This window comes from Sciurus vulgaris, assembly GCF_902686455.1.
Source record: "Sciurus vulgaris genome assembly, chromosome: 7".
Taxonomy (NCBI): Eukaryota; Metazoa; Chordata; class Mammalia; order Rodentia; family Sciuridae; genus Sciurus; species Sciurus vulgaris.
Window position 1 is genome coordinate 12,120,325 of NC_136467.1, and position 19,090 is coordinate 12,139,414.

The window sequence follows — 19,090 nt, forward strand, 5'->3', positions numbered from 1 at the left end:
TACTTCCTAGATAGGGGGTGCTGTTTAAGACACTCTAGTATTTAGTTCTCAGACCAACCTGTGAGGTAAAAGCAATCTATATTTTACAGATGAGAAAGCCAGTATACACAGCCAGAAGTGATCAAGCTGCAGGATTGAGATTGAGGCCCAGAATAGTGTGATTTTTTTTTTTTTTTAAGCCGTGTACACTACCGAGCACTGCCGTCCTCCCCTTAGGACATAGCACATGTCCAGTTCTTAGTGTACTGGCTATTTCTTTCTAGGGTTGTCTTTACAAGTCATGGAAATACATTAACCCTGAAATCACTTGTCACTTCACATAAAATGCTTGGTTCTCACTCATGAATCAAGCAGTCCAACTGTCTGCTACTTTAGAATGTTTTCATTTTTCTCTTTCAAAAAAAAAATGCATGCAATCCCCTTAATGTACTGTGATGCTAACCTGGACTTTCCAACTGGCTCTTCTTTTTTTATAAAAATAATGCTATACCTCTGTGCAGAACCTAACAGTTTATAAAGTATGTCATTTCCCTTCCACCCTCGATCACCTGATCCTAGTAGCAGCCTGTGAGAGGGTGATGGGAATTACCTCCCAGAGGAGAAACCTGAGGATCCTGAGGAGGAAGGAGATGCTTGAAGGGGACTTCTTCTAAAGGACTTTGAATGCCACCACCAGAAGCCATGCACGCCGTAGGAGGGTCTGCTCTGGTGGGACTGGTGGGTATGCAGGCACTCTGTTGAGGCACAGAGGGTGCATTTAAGAGGCCCAGGCTGGAGACAGGGACTCTGGGAGCTCTTGCAGTGGAAGAAAGGACATGGAACTAAGTAAGTGGCAGTAGAACTCCTGAGCAGGTTGCTCATAAACTCAGGAAGTAAAGCTGAGTATACATGATACTGTCAAGGTCATCTTCAGTCTATTAAAAAAAAAAAAAACCCAAAATATTATCATCCTTGTTTCCAGTTTATATTGACACTCTACATTTTGAAACAAAATTATAGACGAGCCATTCTTGGCTGCAGAGGGTCTGGGGATAGGATGACAATAGGCTGGCTTTGGGGATGTCCCTAGGCTGCCAGCGCTTGGTGAAGGGAATCACAAGGGTTGGAACTGACGGTGATCCTTTCCCAGGCAGCAGTGCTGGTGCAGTGAGGGAAGCAGCTGAGGCGGTCCTCACTCTGCAGCAGCACCCTTGCCCCCACACACCCGTCGCCTGGGCCTGGCATTCCACTTGGTCGGGGGTGCACCCCATCAGGTGTTTTTCCAGTTCTGCCCACTTAGTTCTCAGGACAAGTTGGGATTCTACATTTTTAAAAAACAGAATTTTTCTTATTAACTTTCTATTCAGTCTTGAAAATGAGAATTCAAAGATAAGCTACTTATTCTAGGCTCACAAATTTAATGTATGTGATTTGATCTTAAAATGATGTTTTTCTTCTGACCAATCTTAGGAAGTTAACAGTATCAGCTGAACACATCAGTCTGTTATTTTCCTCCATCTTTATGGCTATTTTAGTTTTAAAATAATGCTGTAAACTGATCTGAAGACTTTACTAACTTTTAAAATTGGTTGTTGGTGGGTTTGCTGTCAATGTTGAGGACTTTGCTCTAAATGAAGAGGCGTATTCCTTGGTGCTTGTTGATTCTCATGAGGTCGTCCCAGTGCAGTTGACTTTCATAGCAGGGCAAGTATGTGCTACTGCCTATGGTTGTGTTTCCTTTGCTCTGTTATTTGTGATCTTATTTTTACATTTGTTATTCCTTTTTATGTCTTCCTGAGAAAGAAGCATGAGAATTCGTGTTCTGTCCTTTTTACCTCACTTTAGGATATTGCCCATGCATTTGATGGTGAAGCTTGCATGATAGGCCAGTTTTGTCAGCCTGGTGGGTGGCATGTATGCATGTTGTGCTCTTCCATAGCGTATTTTCTTTGTACATTATTTGAAGAGCTGGTCGTTCCTCACCGTCCTTGTTGGTGCATCTGAGCCTGGGCTGAGGTGCCACTGCTTCTCCCTGGCCTCTTCCTCCTCCCTCTCTGACTGCCCTTCCCCGGGGCCTGCTCTCTTCTCGCCAGCATCTCAGCCCCAGGTCCACTGCATGGGCTTCTCATGTGGACTTTGAATTTTGCTAAATTCGAGAATTACAATCATTTTGAATCACTTCTCTTGACTCTGGTGATACCTAAGGAGGACAGTGAGCTCCCTCCCCACCAGACCTCCATGAGTTAAGCCAGTGTCACAGTTTAGATGTGAGGTATCCCCCGAAAGCTCACGCGTGAGATAGTGGAGGAAGGTTTGGAGGGAAAATGATTGAGTTATAGCCTTAATCTAATCATTGAATTAATCTCTGATGGTGTTAACTGGGTGGTAACTAGAGGCAGATGGGGTGTGGCTGGAAGAAGTGGTTCATTGGGGTCATGGCTATGGGGTACACATTTTGTGTCTGGAGAGTGGAGTCTCTCTGCCTCCTGATCACCATGTGAGCTGCTTCCCTCTGCCACACTCTTCTGCTGTGATGTTCAGCCCCACCTCGGAGTCCAGAGAAAGGGAGCCAGCTTTCTGTGAACAAGACTTCTGAACCTATGAATCAGTAATCGGGCTGAATATTACCCCTTAGGTATCATTGATTAGGGAGCTGAGTTGTAATATCCAAGATTTGAGGTATAATAGCTTCTCTCCCCTTGTCCCTTTTGAGCGCCTGGTAGCGCTCTGAGCTGATAACCAGTCATGTCCTAGACACGCTGACCTGGAAAAGAGGCATGTGCTTAGGGCCTGTTAATGGCCAAGGCTGCTGGTATTGAGAAACCACCTGGTACAGCATTGGCATTGTGATGGGTGAGAGACACATTTCTAGATTGATTAGGAACTTCAGTTTTGAAATACTAGCAAGTCATTTTGTTATGCAGATAGACTGAGTGGAAGGAGGCTGGCCACCTTAAGCTAGAATACTTGAAGTGCCTTTATCCCAATTTCATTTTGTAAAACTCAAGGAAGAAAAAATAATGGTTGTAATTTTAAATAAGTATTCAATTATAAGTAAAAAGCATTTTTGTATCTGTTACCATAGTTACCCGGCAGCCTTCCTGTGGTTCTGGAGAAAGTGGCCTCTGTCAGAGTAATTCCAACAAATCCCTTTGGGAAAAGGATAGAGGAGAGGGTGTAGAGGAGGGGTCCCCCACCCTAGAAGCAGCAGACATTGCTGACCACATTGTTTTTGCCTCTGAGTTTTAGAGTCCTCCAGTAAGTAGTGCCACCTTTGAGAATGGGGGTTTTCTTTTAGCTTCCATGTGATGTTAGCTGACTTCACTGAGGAAATCTGCCATTTACATGGGTGCCACTATATTTTTGCAGGATTCTAAAATATTTAAATAAATCAAACATTAGACATTTCCTGTATTTGCAAACACCAACTGTATCTCAGAAGAATGAAATTAGGCAAATAACCGTGAAACTGAATTTTCAATTCAGAGCAGCCAGAAGTGGTTGTTTCTGTGCAAGAAGGGAGGGAGCATGCGCCCACACCCGAACCTGCACCTTTGCTCAGAGTTACACGAACTTTTCTGGACTTTTAATTCTTTTAAGGTTTGGGTAGGGGTTAAATTTTATCTTACGCTGTATTATGCTGAAAGGTGCTTTTCTCTGGAGACAGGAGGGGGTTGGATCGTTCCTGGTGAATGCAGAGCTATTGGAATTGACTGTGTAATTTGGGAGAATTGGATGGAACGGGTTGGGGAAATGAGTCATAAAGGTTGGCAGAATGAGGGAGAGGGACAGGGATGCAGCGAGCTCAGGTGGTGACAGGAAAGGAAGGGTGGCAGTCAAGGCAGGAAGAAATCTGGAGAACGTCGTAGAACCTTCTCAGGTATCCAAATTAGGACGAAAGGTGAGGGCAGGCATTTCAGAGTTTGTGAAGTCCAGTGTTTCTTTAACATTTAGTCATTGTTCTTCCTTGAGCTGATTCTCCCACTCATACGTCATCTCTTCTTCCACAGACTTGCTCTAAGAGGGAGCCATCTTCCCTGCTGAGGGCAATATTCTCCTCTCTCGAGCCCTTAACTCACCTCCTCAGTCGTCCTCTTCTGTGACCACCATGCGCAGTGTGTTTTCTTTAGGTCTAAGGAAGGTCCTGGCCTTGTAGAGCCCTACAGAAGTGCTTGTTGCTAACTTAAACTGATGAGCACAATTAGAAAAGCTTATAAAATTCAGGAACATTTAACGTTGTATTTAACCACTACTCACAACTACAGTTGCACCATGAAATCTTCACTGAAATGGTCTGAAGCTGGCAGACATCTGGGGAGACATTTTGGGCGTGTAAAAGTCCCTCTGTTGGTGTTTCTCAGGAAGGGCGGCCCTAGAAGGCCTGGGCTGTCCTTAGACCCAAAGAAAACAAGCTGAGCACATTTTGGCGTTTTCATTTTCTTCTCTTGTCCACCGAGTCCCACATCATAGGCCATGATGGTCCCCCCACCCTGAAGCCAAAGCAGAAAAGCACTCACCCTGTGCTTCAGCCGTTGTCTAAGGAGTTACACAGCCACGAGGCCTCCCGGGACAAGGTGCCCGCTGTGGGACTCAGAGAGCAGCCACGCAGCACACGCCAACCACGTTGCTGTTCCTCTCGGCTTTTGGAGGGTCTGTGTGGTGCTCAGAGTGCATTTTGACAGTTTCTAGAGCCAGGAGCCCTGGTCAGCTGCGGAGTGACCCCATTTCCAGGGCCATGGTCTCTGTCCGGCCATGTGCACCACGAGAGCCGTTTTGATTTCGTTTCCCTTCATGTATTCCCTCCAGTATTTTTCCTTTATTGTGTTTTAATGTAGCATCAAGAGCCACTGAGTCCTTTCTTGGACTAAAGCTGGGTATAAATCTCTTAAAAGATGTGCCTAAAATGTTTTATCTTCTGATAATTAAAGAATCTGAAGAGCTGGGAGTAACTTAAACACTCTCAGTGACATATTTGGAAGTTTCCGTTTTCGGTTTCACCTGGCCTATACTTCCTGGGGCATGTAAAGTTCCTACCAGAGAGTTAGGTGGCTGTGCAGCCTGTGTGCCTAATTCAGTCCATCTGATTAATCAGTGTCTATACCCAAAATAGATGGAGTTTGTCGCTAAATGGTCCTTGGGGACCATCTGCCTTCACTGTTTGGAGGCCCTGCCCTACAGTGAGAACCACTGCTGTGGCTTTTTATTCATTCAGAAGCTAACGAAAGTATCCCAGTGCTTTCTGTTATCTGCCTGACTTTAATATGATTGGAAAGGACTGTCAAGGCTGTTGTGAAATTTCATTTTAAATAAGTGGTCATCAGGCACAGACCTAGTGAAGGTCATATGGAACAGATGCAGCCCACTGGGAGTTGTGTCCTCTCAGGTCCCACACGGCTTCTTACATGGCCAGAGAAGAGTATGGAAAGGTTTATCTGTGAACACACTCCTGGATTCACAAAGGTGAATTGCTTAGTTGTGCTGTGCACACGTGCCACGCAGTGATCGTGTTTGTTTACGACCAAGGTGGACGTGGGAGTGGTGCGCTTCACGCCCCTGGTGCACCCCAAGATAGATCAGCCGTTCAAGCTGGTGGAGAAGGTCGTTCAGAATGCGTTTCAGTTCCGGAGGAAGTACTGCCACCGCGGGCTTGGGTAAGCGTGGCCCTCCCATCCGGCCTTACGATTCCTAAAGCGCCTGATTCTTACGCTCTCATAATCTCGAGTCCTGTGACACGCAAACGTGGCTGCCTTGGTTTGCCTCTGAGGCCACTTACAGGCCTGTGCACTGACTGTTGTGGGCCTAATGCTGACCCAGTCCCAGGAAGGTGGTAGGTTCTCTCAATGGGACAGACAGACAGACGTGGCTTTGCCATGCTCTTCACACCACTTGAAGAACTAGGAAGCAGATGGAACTTCTGAGCAGCCCAAACAGAGTGGCAGTCTCCTTGCCATGCTCTTACCTGGGGAGCTCAGTTCTCTGCTCGCTGCTCCACACAGGAAGCGAGACACTGTGTCCTAATCGAGAGTCTGCATTCCTCAGTGGGCCTGCAGTGACCCCAGCAAGGCTCCGCATAGTCTAGGAAGGCTGGGAGGTGTATTTTATAAAGACTTGCACCTCACATAGGCAGCGCTGGCTGTTGAAAGGGACTCGCTTCACAGGCACACGTCTCGTTTTCCAGGACCTCCTCACGAGGCTCCATTTTACTTTTCTCCCTTTCTGGTCATGGGCGGCATCCCTGTAGCACATGGAACTTCTTCACATACTGCCAGGTGGGCATCCCACAAAAACCTCTTTTCTAATGGCAGTTTTAACTCTCAGCCTGCTGTGTGCTGGCGCAGGTGGGACTCTCACAGCTGACCCTGAGAGCCCTGCCTCGCAACCAGGAAGATCACAAAAGGTATATCCTGCTTTTAGATATCCTGGAGTTGGTCTGAGCCTAAAGCTGGCCCTACTGTTGCCAAGGCAACCCCCCAGCTAAGTGATGGGCCCCATTCATTTCAGTGTCCTCTCTATTGATGTGGACAAATACTGTGACCTGCTTTGGCTTGTTGGTGTCCTTAAATCACACCACAGTGGTCCCAGATGTTAGTCACCATCAGGCCCTCCTGCCATGAAGCTGAACTCAGTGATCGGGGTCACCTCACCTGAAAGTGTGGGGACATACAGCTCCTGTTGAGGACATGAGGCCGCCACTGGCTTTGACGCCTCCCAAGCCATCGGGATGAGCTCTGTAGACGGAGGGCTGAGAGACGAAAATGAGGCCCAGGCCCTCCTCCCTCAGCATTTCAAGCAGTTGGTTTCATTCTTTTAAAATAGTGACTCCATTTGGTTGAATGCAATTTAAAATACTTTGAAACACTTAAAAGGTACTTCAAAAATACCTTGAAGGGGGGAAGTAACCATTTTCACATCAACTGTGTTCTGGATTTGTAGAACAGTCACTGTCGTGGGGGTGAAGTTAAATTCAAATTATAATCAAAACTGGAGATTTGGTACCTAGGGATACAGACAACTTTCATCAGAATTTCAGGCAAATCAAAACAAACTTCTGCAGCAATGCAACCAAGCAGATGTGACGTGCCAAGCTAGCTTTGGAAACTTTATTTTGGACACACCTGCCTTTGAAGGCAGAGTGCATCTGCCTCTGGTGGGTCAAGCCTCTTGTAACCCGAGGTGCTCCAGTGGCCTCTGCCCCTCCCTCAAGGTGGCAGTTGTCAGGAACCCTGTCATTTTCAAGAGTAGGAGATGTCATGATTTTAAGTAAAATGTAAGTAAACTTCTGATTCCCCCTTCCCCTCAGAATGCTGTTCCCTGCAGCTCAGCGCCTGGAGAGCACCGGAAGGCTGCTGCGGTTGGCAGACATCGACCCCACTCTTCGTCCCACCCAGCTCTCCGTCCTGCACTTTAAGAACCTCTGTGATGTGTACAGAAAAATGTGCGATGAAGACCCCCAGCTCTTTGCTTATAATTTCCGAGAAGAACTCAGGAAAAGTCGAAGCAAAAATCAGAACAAAGACAGTGACAGGGAGCACTGTGGACTCTAGTCGGGCTCTCAGCCCAGCAAGTGGCCAGCAGGTGGCCACCTCGTGTGCTTGTCTTCACAGAATGACAGTAAAATGCCAGTGATCACATGACATGTTCCTTTTACTGTACAACTTGGTAAAGAAAATAAATATCAAGATACAGTACCAGCTTTCTTTTAATATATACTGCATAGATATGACATGTTTAGTATAAACAGCATCTATTACAACCTTACAAAAATGAAATATCTGCACATTGTGCCCCTAAACCACATTAAAATAACTTAGATTTGCTTTAAATAAAGCAAAAACTAACAGCTCAAATAAAATGCCCAGAGGCTTGGGGGGAAAAAGACCCCTTTAAAGCTATTAATCACAACTTCCAAGACCCCTTTAAAGCTATTAATCACAACTTCCCCAACCTTACTTTTTCCACATAACTTAAAATAAAAATTTCATTCTAATTATTTTAAGGATTCTAAATCATTTTGATGCCTGCTCAAAAGGGATATAAACTAATTTACAGATTCTGACCAGTTTAATCTGGTTTTCTGGTCCAAAATAAATTAAAATAACTTAAAGCTTTACAATGATTTTGTGGGGAAATATATACTGCACAAAACCCAGTAATGGTCTTTCTGCAATTTCCACTTCATGAATCTAAAAGTCAAGGATCAGTGTCGCCACATCTGGATCCAGCTGCACTACGATTTTCCGTGGCTTTCTGTTCCATAAAAACACTCCTCGTTGACGACCGAAGTCAAGCTCTGGACGCTGAATTCTCGCTCTAGAACCAAATTCAGATCAATGTTGGCATTTTCAGGTTGACTGTCAAGGGACTGGTGACGAGTCTGCGCCTTGAGCAGCGTCCCTCTGTCCCTCTTGGTGCTGTTTGCTTTTCGTTTAATGGGGCAGAAGTGGGCCCGGACCAGCTTGGGCTGCTCTCCTCTCTTCGGGCCCTCACCTGCCCCGGTGCCTGGCGGTTGCTCAGCCAAGAGTGGGTCAGGATCCTCGGAGATTCTCAGTCTCTGGAACTGAATTTCAATGTCCTTGGTAGGGCTGCCCTGGTTCAGAGTCTGGTGGCAGTCCTCGTCTTCGTCGCTCAGAATGTCGCTCTCTTTGATGAGACTGTCTGGAAACTCCTCTGGGCCAGTGTGGGGGTCCCTCCCAGGAGCCGCGCTCTGACAGTCCTGCTTGCTCTCAGCCGGACTCTGGGTGGGGCAGCCACTGCTCTGGGTGCCGCTGCTCAGGCTGCACTCGTCTGAGTCTAGAGAGCGGCCCTTGCTGGGCTCGCTGGGCCACTCGCTGCTGGCGGAGGTCCTGAGGACTTTCAAAGACCTGGACGAGGCTGCAATGAGAAAAGCACATTTCTCTCCCTTTGTGACCCAGAGACTGCAGTGTGCAGTTTTTGATTTGTGGGGTTCAAGATTTAACATCTTAATTACTGAAGATTTTATTCTCTCATTTGAAATCTGTTACCATCTATCCTGGCATTGAGACAGAAACATGTAAATCTTGCAAGCATAGAAATTATTTATGTTCATTTGAAATTTTAAGTTGGGGGAAGTGAGCATTTTTCGACTACAAGAGCTTCGTTACTTAGATAAACTGTAAACTACTATGGGGCTAGAAATGTTGTAAATTGAAAAGTTAATCACTAATAAAATCTAGATTCCATTCTTTGTAATCTGATAATCAAGATTACACTTTCTTGTTTATTTCTCTTGCTCAGTTAAAAACAGAAATATATTTTTTATCTTTCCTAAGAACTCTCTGTTGGAATTTCTAAGCAACTTTCAGAGAGCATTCTGCATGATGAATCTTTGTTTCATTCTGTTCTCTCAGGTTGATGGGGAAAGCAGCGTGCAGTTGAAGTGTTTCCACAGACATTAGCTGCATATTATTTATTGATGGCTAGAGCTTATTTTGACGATAGAGAAAACACACAATCTAAAGAGGTCAAACAACAACTGAAAAAGATGTTTTTCATTTTATAAAATGTGTAATAACAAGAACAAAAGGTGGAACAAGACAGAAGGTTCTGAAGACTGATGCTAAAATTTTGGAAACAAAGTTTAAGAGCAGAATCTGGAGTGACTGCCTACTGACTTATTGACTGGGTAGAACAAAATATCAGGTTTCCCTCCAGATGCCTAGTGCTGTTCTGAACCCCGGGATGGGCAGTGAGCCAAACAGTCCTGGGCTCCTGCACATCTTGGTGGAAGAGATGTGTGGCAAATCAGGACCCTGGGAGAGTGGGACTCAGGCTGGAGGTGGATGCACTGCCTGAGAGGCTGGCTGGAGCTGGAGTCATGTTGGGTCCCTCAAGGAAGTGAAGCTTCCCCTGAGCATCGACAGTGTGACCCAGAGCCAGATGACAGAGCAGACACCCCTCACTACGATGTGACAGACAGCTGGCAAAATTCTCACCTAATTTTGCTGACACTGGAACGCGGTTCTTCAGTGGGACCAGGCGATCCTTGCCTGTCTTCTCGAGAGGTAGCTCACATTTGATGTGACGCCTGAAGTTTTCCCGCAGAATAGAGCGGATCACCTTCACGATGCTGGTTTTGCTCTCACTGTCACTGGGGGGAGGGGGGGGCGAGGACATAGCAATGGTGTGCAGGGCCCCCAGGGTTCACCCGGGCCCTGGGTGCTCCTCTGGGCACTGCCTCTGTCAGCCATGCCCTTCCTTCAGCATCCAGGTTCGACTGGCTCGACTGCCACCCTCTCTGCCTGGTTGTCCCCACTTAAGAAAGGAGGTGAGTAGTGATCTCCCTGAGGCTTAGGTACGTACCCTTGATCAAGGTGTCCTTCCCTTGGCCTTCAGTGGCTCTTTTGGGGGGTGGGTGTGACCCTAATGCCATCAAAACTCAGGTGGGCACTAAAACTCCACTTTCTAGGAGACGATTCTGTCAGATTTCCCTGGTTTAGATTTTTGGAAGTCAGAAATACCTGCAGCACAACTGGAAAATGGTTTCTGGCCGTCCTTCGATTTCTGACTTCGTGTGGATCAGCTCCCACAAGGAGTTGTTTTCTGTCCCTGTGTAAAAAGAAATGGAAACGAGTCTACAACTGCTGTGTGCCATGATTAAGAAGACTTGTGAAGCTTACCACTCGAGATTTTAAGTCAAAGTGCCAGTCATGACTCATCATTTTCTTCTGTGGCTCTGTGTGTGTGATTTTGATGAATAATTACAAAAAATGGTATGCTTACTGCTTACCGTCTGCATTTCCTGCTGAAGTTTCCAGCTTTCCCAGCCTGCCTTTCCATCACTCCAGGAAAAAGGCCTTTAACACGCACCCTACTCTTGACCCTCTGGCATTTCGGAAGAAGGTGCTCGCCCTTGAGGTACAAGCTGGCCTCCTGGGCAGTCATGTCCCAAGAAACCCAAGAGCCTCTGACAGACTGAACGGGACGAGCACTTCACTGCACACCCCAGCCTGTGGCCCTCTGTCACCCGAAGCACTGCCACCAACACGTAGTTATTCTGAAAGGGTCTCTGGACATTTTGGGCCAAAAATTTTTTTCATTTTAGGAAAATCAAGAATGTTAGGCTAAAAGAGAAACATTGAAAACTTCATCGTGAAAATAAGGAAGCAATGAAGAGGGTCATTTGTCAGAAAACCATCCACTGGCATCTGGTTTCTCCAGAAGTTTGTCAAGAAATAGCAAAACAACCTCTTGTCCTTGTTTCCCTTACCTATGAAAGAAGACACCACGGGGGACGTGGTTCAGTGGCAGAGCACTTGCCTAGCATGCCTAGGGCCCTGGTTCAATCCTCAGTACCACAAAAAAGAAAAAGACACAGAACTGTACCCCCAGATCCTGTGGTTTGGAAGCACCCCCCATAGACCCATGTGCTGATGGCCTGTTTGCCAGTCTGTGGTGCCACTGGGAGGTGCAGGCACCTGTAAGAGTAGGCACCTGTAAGAGTGGGCCCCAGTGGGACCTCAGCCCGGCGGCCATGAGGCGAGGCCTCTCCTCCCGCCACGAGTGTGGTGCCACACAACCTAGAGCAGGCACCTCTGAAACAGCCAAAATGAATCTTCCTGATGGCTGGCCCAGCTGTTCTGTCACAGAAACAGTGGGCATGCCCCAGGCTTCTGCCACTGCACTCCACAGCTCATTCCTGACCCTGCACTGCACAGAGCAGTTACCTGCCGAGTTCCCCAGCCTCACTTGAAGCGCGGATATGGGAATCAGCCAGCGGAATTTGAACGGGTCCAGGTCAGCAGAGCTGTGCGCGGGCCGGGAATTCGAAGGCTGCAAGAAGAAGCCGCAGGAGGGCGGGTTAAGCAGCTCTCCCCTGGCAGTAGGTGTGCAGGGTCCCTCTGCAGGCTGAGCGCCAGTGTGCCAGGTCCGGGACACAGAAGAAATCAGGAATGTGTCTGGTTCTCGGACACCTCAGAGGTGGGGGCCCAGGGTTCCAGGTCTCTGACCAGAGCCACAGCTAGCCCTGTGCACCTGCTGCTGCTGCCTAGGGCCGAGTTCTGATTTGGGGCCTGTGGGAGCCTGCGTTTTGAGTCAAGGTAAAGGGTATTTTAAAACAAGTTACCCAGACTCCAATACCTGTGGAACAAGCTCAGGCCATTTTCAGGGATATAGAAGTTGATTTTCTACATAGGCCCCCACATGGGTATCTTCTACATTTTTCAAGCTGACATCTGTAGGGAGACTTGGAAATGCCCTGAGTACCGATTTCATTAATTCCCCTTGGAATAAGTCCCATCAGCCTGCGAGGCTGGGCGCTGTGAGCTTTCTAGTTCAGCGTGGTAGGGAGGGAGCTGTGGAGAGGTAGCTTTAAGTGAAAGTGATTCTTGTCTTACCAGTTTCTTTTTTAATTTGCAGTTTTCTTTATAAACCAGTATGACTGCTCTCTTAAAAACTAAAAGGAAAAGAGAAAGAGAAGTCACTATGACAGAGACGCTTCACAGTTAAATGGGTGCTGAATATTTCACTAGAACAAAGCTCTTCAAGCTTGGTCTAAGATCCCGCTGCGATCCCAACACCTGGGTGAGTAAATGGTGCTACCTTCTGGTTATCCCGCCTGGAGGTTCTTGCTTTAAAAAGCCTGGCACTGCTTATCTTCCTGGTTTAACTGGAGGCTGAGGATGTGGTGTTTATCTCAGTGGCCCTATACTCTCTATGCTTGTTCTCCTGACTCTCAGAAGTAAGAGATTTTGAAGTGCAGCAAACTTGTAAGGTAGCAGGATTCAAAATAGCCTTGGGAGATCTGTTCCCATAAGTCTTGGTCTGAGCAATGCAGCACAAGGCAATGTCTTTGCGAAGGGCCAGAGGTGGCTGTGCCAAGACACCAGCAGTTCTAGCTCCTGGAAATCAGCACTTGGCCAGCTGGGTAGGGCTGGTCCAGTTCTTCCTTCTACTTGTCTCTTTAGAGTTTACATTCTTTTCTTTTTTAAAAATGTTTTTAGTTGTAGATGGACAATAGTACCTTTATTTCATTTATTTATTTTTTTTACGTGGTGCTGAGGATTGAACCCGGTGCCTCACACATGCCAGGCAAGTGCTCTACCACTGAGCTACAACCCCACCCCCAGTTTACTTTCTTTCTAATGGAATACTAACCAAATACCGTGAGCTCAAGGTCCTTTCTGGCTTTTCCTAGAGACAAGAACGGATTCAGCCAGGAAACCGTAGAGTGCATCAGAAGCTCCCCCATGGAAAGTTCTGTTACCTAGATTGTAAAAACAGGAAATAAAGAAGATGTGGAAACCCCAGGGCTTTATAGATATATGATCATTTGCTAAAAGGCAAGTACACTGATTTTTATGGTCCCAGTAATACCAGGTATTAAACAGGTTTTATAATGTGAACTAAGCATCAAACTGTTGATAGGTAGTATGAAGGTATGCCTCACTGCACACTGTGGATGTGACGGGATGTGAGAGGGGCCTCATGAGCTACTATATCTAGTATATTTACCATCTCTAATACTTAGACTGCATTAGACTTGATAATAAAAAAAAGAAGTACTAACACTGAAACTAACCATAATAAAAAAATTAAACTCTGGTTCTTTTCTGTTCTTGCCATTCTTTACTCAAACGATATTGCCTCTTGTATGTAGGCTTCAAAGCACAGGTTCTAAATTTAGCAATCACACACACACAAAATAAAAATGTAGAAAATGTCAAATCCCACTTGGACTGGCTTAAGTAAGCAGGTAAGCACTAATATGTGATGCTCAAGAGAAAACTTTTAAAGGGAGAAACCCTTGATTCTCTCTGCAGGCTGCTCCCCTCCTTCCTTCATTCTCCCCTCCCAGCCCAAGAACCTCCTCTCTCTTCTAGCCCTTGGGACTGGCAGACTTCTTTCCCAGGGGTAGGGACATGAGCCCAGTGAAGCTACTTCCTTGTAGTCTTTTGTACAATGCTAACATGTCATTAGATTATGTTTTAAGACAATGTAGTGAATTTTCACATTAAAATCGAAAAGTGAATTTTAGGCCTTTCTCCCTGGGGAGAATGCTATCAGGGTAGCTTGTCTGGAAGGTCACCTAAGCCCCATCCTCTCAGGCAACAGGGCCTCTCTTTGAGTCCAGAGTACAACAGACCTCCTTCTCTGGACCACTCTGGTCTGCAACTAGCTGGTCAAACACGGTCCCGTAGTCCTCGTAGATCTTCTGCATCTCATTGATGTGACTTGCTACCTTTTCCATTGCCTTTAGTGCTTCTGCAAAATACAAAAATCATGTGCATTATTTTTGTTTTCTTTAAATCTGCCCAACAGCAGTGATGAAGGAACTCGAGAAGAGAGCCATCCAAGGCCAGTTCCCAGCACCAGCAGCATGGGTTAGGCGCCCCCGGGCCCCTGTAGTCTAGTCCTCTCAGTGAGCAGCTAGATCCCTCCACCTACTAAAGCAGCAGCTGACACTCAGCACTTTCTACTAGGCACGCGTCAGGAGTGATGCATGTGAATCAGCTCGTCCTCACCATAAAACGAGGGCTGTAACCAACTTCATTTTACAGAAGAGAAAACTGAGATGCAGCGTGCTTTGCCAGATTCTGGATAAAAACAAGGGGTGGAGTCAGAATTCAACCCAGTACTGGCAGGCCTCAGGGCACCTGCTCTCGAAGTCGGCCTCTCTTCCAGGGCCACTTACTGGCATTGGAGTCCAGGATTTAATTACCAGTTACAGACGTCTTTGTAAAGGCCTTGCTGCCAGAGCAGTTATTTGCATTGATACATGGTGTTTATCACTTTGTATGAGGGCACATGAGGGACAAAATGATTCTATTAAAGTCAAAAAGCAAAATTCCAAGTCACCTCAAAATAAGTATTTTAACACTTTGTTCTACTGATTCAGCATTTTCATTCTCTGCCAGGAGGGAGGTTTGGAAGGAAGTTATTAACAGACTTTTTAAAGGTTATTGTAATGCAAAACGGACTCTTCGTACTGTATTTGAATGCTAATCATAATTTGTATCTTTACTTGTAGAATTTAACTTTCATAAAAATGATATCTGTCTTCATTGCTTATGACCCCAAAGTATGCTTATCATGGACAAACAGGTTAAATTATACTCTTTCAGTGCTTATTATTCACTACTGCTAACCTTTATTAACAAATCTGTGTTCCTCCCCAGGAATTTTATGATGTGGCTTAACTTGACATCCTAGTTTTGACATGTGGAGAATAAGTCACTACTTCTCTCCTGTACAAATGAAGCATCTTTCTAAAGGATCCACTGCCCTGTGCTTTGTCCAATAGTATCTCAAGCCAGTAATTTCAGAGGCTACAGATGCTACCACATCAGCCTGGACTTCGAAGCAGTCTGCCACTGAGCACTTGGTTGCCAGCTCTGCTCTGCTCAGAGATGTCCACCAGGTGGCGCCTCCCCCAGCACACGGATCAGCAGCTCCAGGGTGCCACGGTGGTAGGCCTGACTTCTGTTCTAGCAGCCCAGTGTACCAGCCAAGTGACTCAGGCAGTTTACTTCAACTCACTGAGCTTCAATCACCTTCTTTCAAAGATTTAGATTGAATCATCCCTCCAGAGGAGTCTGGAGCTTCTGCAGGGCGATAATTTTAGCAAAGGGTTCTGTGCATTCTAAAGGGATGGCCACATCAAGCTGCCTTCACATAGGAAAGCTGCAACTAAGAGCAGTCACAACAGTGACAGGTGATTCAGACTCATGCCGCAGTCCTCGCAGCTCACCTGTCAGGTGGTAGTGCTCCTCGCTCTCGTGGTCGGTCAGGGACACGAGCTCCCTGAGCAGCAGAGGGTACTTGAGCACTCTCTGGACGGGCTTGATGAGGTAGGACTCCAGGGTGGAGGAGTGCTGCTTGGTGGGATTCCGCGCATCCAGGAAGGCCTTGAAGGCCGTATCGGTTTTAGCTGCAAGCAACGGGGGAAAGACCCTTAGAAGAGCTTGGAGGGTGGATCAGATCATCTGTCATTTGCCTCATAACAGAGTTTTAGACCATCCACTTCTGTAGTCCTAATGCCATCCTTTAATAAAAACCCAAGCACATCACACCAGGCACCCCGGAATCGACCCAGGATTCAGCCTCGCAGCTCTGATGAGTCCCGAGCAGAGGAGGCTTACAGGGAAGGCAGAGGAGTACAGACCCGCGCCAGGAGGCCTGCCAAGTCAGCATGCGTGTCTGGCCCTGGGTGCGCACTCCCTGCACACTCCCGGAAGCTGTTACAGGTGCCTGGAAAGCAAGTTTCCAACAGTTCATGAGGCCACAAGACCGCTGGCCAGACCCTTGGCTGTACCCCACATGTGACTCAGATGGCGACACAGCCAGTGCTGCTTCCACCCGCCTCGCTCCACGGCCCTCTCCACGGCCGTGCTGTTTGAAGAGCACTGCCATTTTTCCTTTGAAATAAGCTGATGAGCCCTCCACCTCCAGGACCCCAAGCGGCCTAACCTCGCAGCAGGGCCACAGCACCTCTCCACTGGCCTTGGCCTTGAGCAGTGCCAGTGGGTACACCAGCTGCCACTCTGGATTCCACCAGGTGGCCTCAGCTGGCCGGCTGTTTGGAATGCAACCCATCCAAATGAGGGTATGTCCTTATTTGGGGTTCCGTGACAGGGGCAAAATCTGTAGCATCTGGGAGCCAGGACCACTTTGCACAGGATTTCCAGTCAAGCCAGTGGTGAGGTGACCCCCATCTTTATGGCAGAGGAGGAGCTGGGCACTGCGTGTTTTTATCTTTCTACAGACTAAGATGATGTTTGTAGGAGGAAATACCAGTGGAGTCAGACCTCTGTTTAAAGTCACTGGAGACAGTGGACTCTGGCCAGTTTTATGAATTTTAAGTGCCCCAAGATGCCTCTGTTAAACTGGGGGCATCTGACTGTGCAGCTCTGCATTTAAACCACACGCAAAAGCTGCGCCCATGGATGTGGTTCGACCCAGTGTCAGGAGAAGCCTCTTCATGTCCTCCAGGACAGCATGTAGGGAAGGGTCACCTCCAGGAAAGAGAGCTCTTCCCAGTGCTACCAGAGAGACTTCAGGAGTTCACACGTCCTGTGGGTTGGGGGAGTTTGTCGTGGCTCCTTCATCTTATGAAGGTTAACAGCAAAAAAGGACTCAGCGTGCTTTTCTTCCCACCCCACCCAAGATGTATGGTGGCAGGTTTTGAAAGGGTGAGATGCGGTAAGAAAAGCATCCATGAAATCCACCCTCAGTGCCGCCTAGCAAAGCAGCTTCTCTGCTCTCAGGCGCGTGCTCAGTGCTGACGGCACACCAAAATAAAGCGAAAACTGCCCCCGTAACTTCTGACACCTTCAAGGTCAAGAAAAGAACCAAATTCACTGAAATTGCATTTCTGTCTATTTGTTAAATACAAATTTATCCTTCATCAAAAGTTAAAAATACAAAAGAAAGCACACAACACATCTATAAAAGGCATGCGCTACTCACCACGCTCAAGAACCTTCTGTACTTTAATATGGTTGGCACAGAAGCCGCTGTACAATTTGAAGTGGTCTGCATAATAGAGGAAAGAGCCTCCAAGGGAAAATAGCAGTTTCTGGAAGGGGAGGAGAAGAGTCTAATCAGACTTGGTTTGCTGTGTGTGTGCAGGCTTCCGGCAGGCACAGGCCTGCTCCAGTGTCTGTCCTTATAGGTACCAAAACCCTAGTGCCTCAGAAGTCTCCGCTGACGTAAGCCTAGGACTGCTCCACTCACTTGGTGGATGCACAGACCAGATTCCCCCCGTGGACCTTCAGCTTGACAGAAAGGTTCTGGCAGCAAAGGCTTCTGACATGTGCAAAGGACAGGTAGCAGAGTGCTAAGAACTGCACCTGACGAGGCAGGCCAGAGGATGTCAGGGTGCGGCACACGGAACTTGGGACAAAGGATGCCGGCTCTGCTTCTGGCCCCCTTTCCACTGCCTCCTCTTCTCATCCCTGGAGGGGCCTCCTGTCAACCATGTAGTTTACACTGACACCACAGAGAAGGCTCCAGAGGAGCATCTGAAACCTGTGCTGTCCACCCCAGGTTCCCAGGACCAAGAGAAGAATGAGAGGTGCAGGGCAGGTGCTCTTGCTTCAGAAGCAATACTCCAGATACCCTCCCGGAAAGGTGAGCAGAGCAGAGTGTGGGCCAGAGCCAGGTGGCTCGCAGAATTGGGGCTGCCCAGACTTCTGACTGGCAGAGCATTTACCGCAGGAGAAAAATTCATAGCCACCTTTTACCACCTGCCAGGGAGACAGTGGGACAAATGTGCAAAACTCATCCAGACTCAGAGGACGCAAGTCTTCTTGAAGAGAAATTTTTGCACCATCCCCACCTATTTTTGCCTTAAATCCAAATCTAAAATACTCACTCTAAACTGTGAGGGGGTTTCCAGTACACTGAAATCAGAGGAAGCAGAGATCCCATCCTCCAGTGTCTCCAGAAACACCTTCTGAAACTCGAGCATCTCTGGCAAGCTTCCAAAAAGTGACTCCATCTATGTGAAGGTCAGGGTTTGAAAAGAGGCGTTAGCCAGGACAAGCCAGATGCCCACTCTCAGGCTCACACATCGGGCACAAGGAAGGTGTCCCCACAGACCTGCAGGAAGCAGTGAGTCTTTTCCAGAAGAGAATATCTATAAGGGACATCACTTACATGTACAGAGCATAGCTCCATCCCTTAAGATTCCATATTTCATTGTCTTTCTAAGACAACTTTTTACATAGATGCAAAATTCTGGGCATTCAAATCAGGAAATATGGAATTCAGCAGAAAAGAACTAATTTCTGTGGCTTAACATGGAAAGTGCATGTTCTGGAAAGTAATTTGGGAACATACGTCCTCCACTATAGAACTAACCTGACTAGCCCTCTGCCCTTGCTCTGGTACGGTTTAGATGTTCCCCAAAATCCTCACATGCGAGCCAATGCAAGGTTAGGAGGAGAAATGGTTGGATTATAGCGTTGACTTAATCAGAGAGTTAATGCCAAAGGGAGTAACTGAGTGGTAGCTGGAGGCATGTGGGGTGTGGCTAGAAGTGGCTCATTGCGGGTGGGGCTATGGGGTGTATGTTTTATATCTGGAGAGTGGACTCTACTTTCTGATCATGTGAGCTGCTTCCCTCCAACACACTCTTCTGCCATGACGTTCT

At 47.2% G+C, this 19,090-nt stretch overlaps 2 protein-coding genes across 6 annotated transcripts in view; one reads left to right on the top strand and one right to left on the bottom strand.

Annotated features, from left to right (window-relative positions):
• TFB1M (transcription factor B1, mitochondrial) overlaps nt 1-7,875 on the top strand; it is a 45,373-nt gene extending 37,498 nt beyond the window's left edge. For both annotated transcript variants that reach the window (XM_079148675.1, XM_079148676.1), the window contains exons 6-7: nt 5,503-5,630; nt 7,280-7,875. In XM_079148675.1, coding sequence (XP_079004801.1) covers nt 5,503-5,630; nt 7,280-7,523 — 372 coding nt within the window. In that variant the 3' untranslated portion in view covers nt 7,524-7,875. The remainder of the gene's footprint in view (nt 1-5,502; nt 5,631-7,279) is intronic.
• Nucleotides 7,876-7,890: 15 nt separating this feature from the next.
• The window catches only part of TIAM2 (TIAM Rac1 associated GEF 2), a 204,890-nt gene continuing 193,690 nt past the window's right edge, over nt 7,891-19,090 (bottom strand). For all 4 annotated transcript variants that reach the window (XM_079148668.1, XM_079148666.1, XM_079148667.1 and 1 more), the window contains 10 exons: nt 18,311-18,436; nt 17,404-17,512; nt 15,686-15,865; nt 14,081-14,199; nt 13,093-13,201; nt 12,333-12,391; nt 11,664-11,769; nt 10,458-10,545; nt 9,933-10,087; nt 7,891-8,850 (listed from right to left, as the gene is read on the bottom strand). In XM_079148668.1, coding sequence (XP_079004794.1) covers nt 8,207-8,850; nt 9,933-10,087; nt 10,458-10,545; nt 11,664-11,769; nt 12,333-12,391; nt 13,093-13,201; nt 14,081-14,199; nt 15,686-15,865; nt 17,404-17,512; nt 18,311-18,436 — 1,695 coding nt within the window. In that variant the 3' untranslated portion in view covers nt 7,891-8,206. The remainder of the gene's footprint in view (nt 8,851-9,932; nt 10,088-10,457; nt 10,546-11,663; nt 11,770-12,332; nt 12,392-13,092; nt 13,202-14,080; nt 14,200-15,685; nt 15,866-17,403; nt 17,513-18,310; nt 18,437-19,090) is intronic.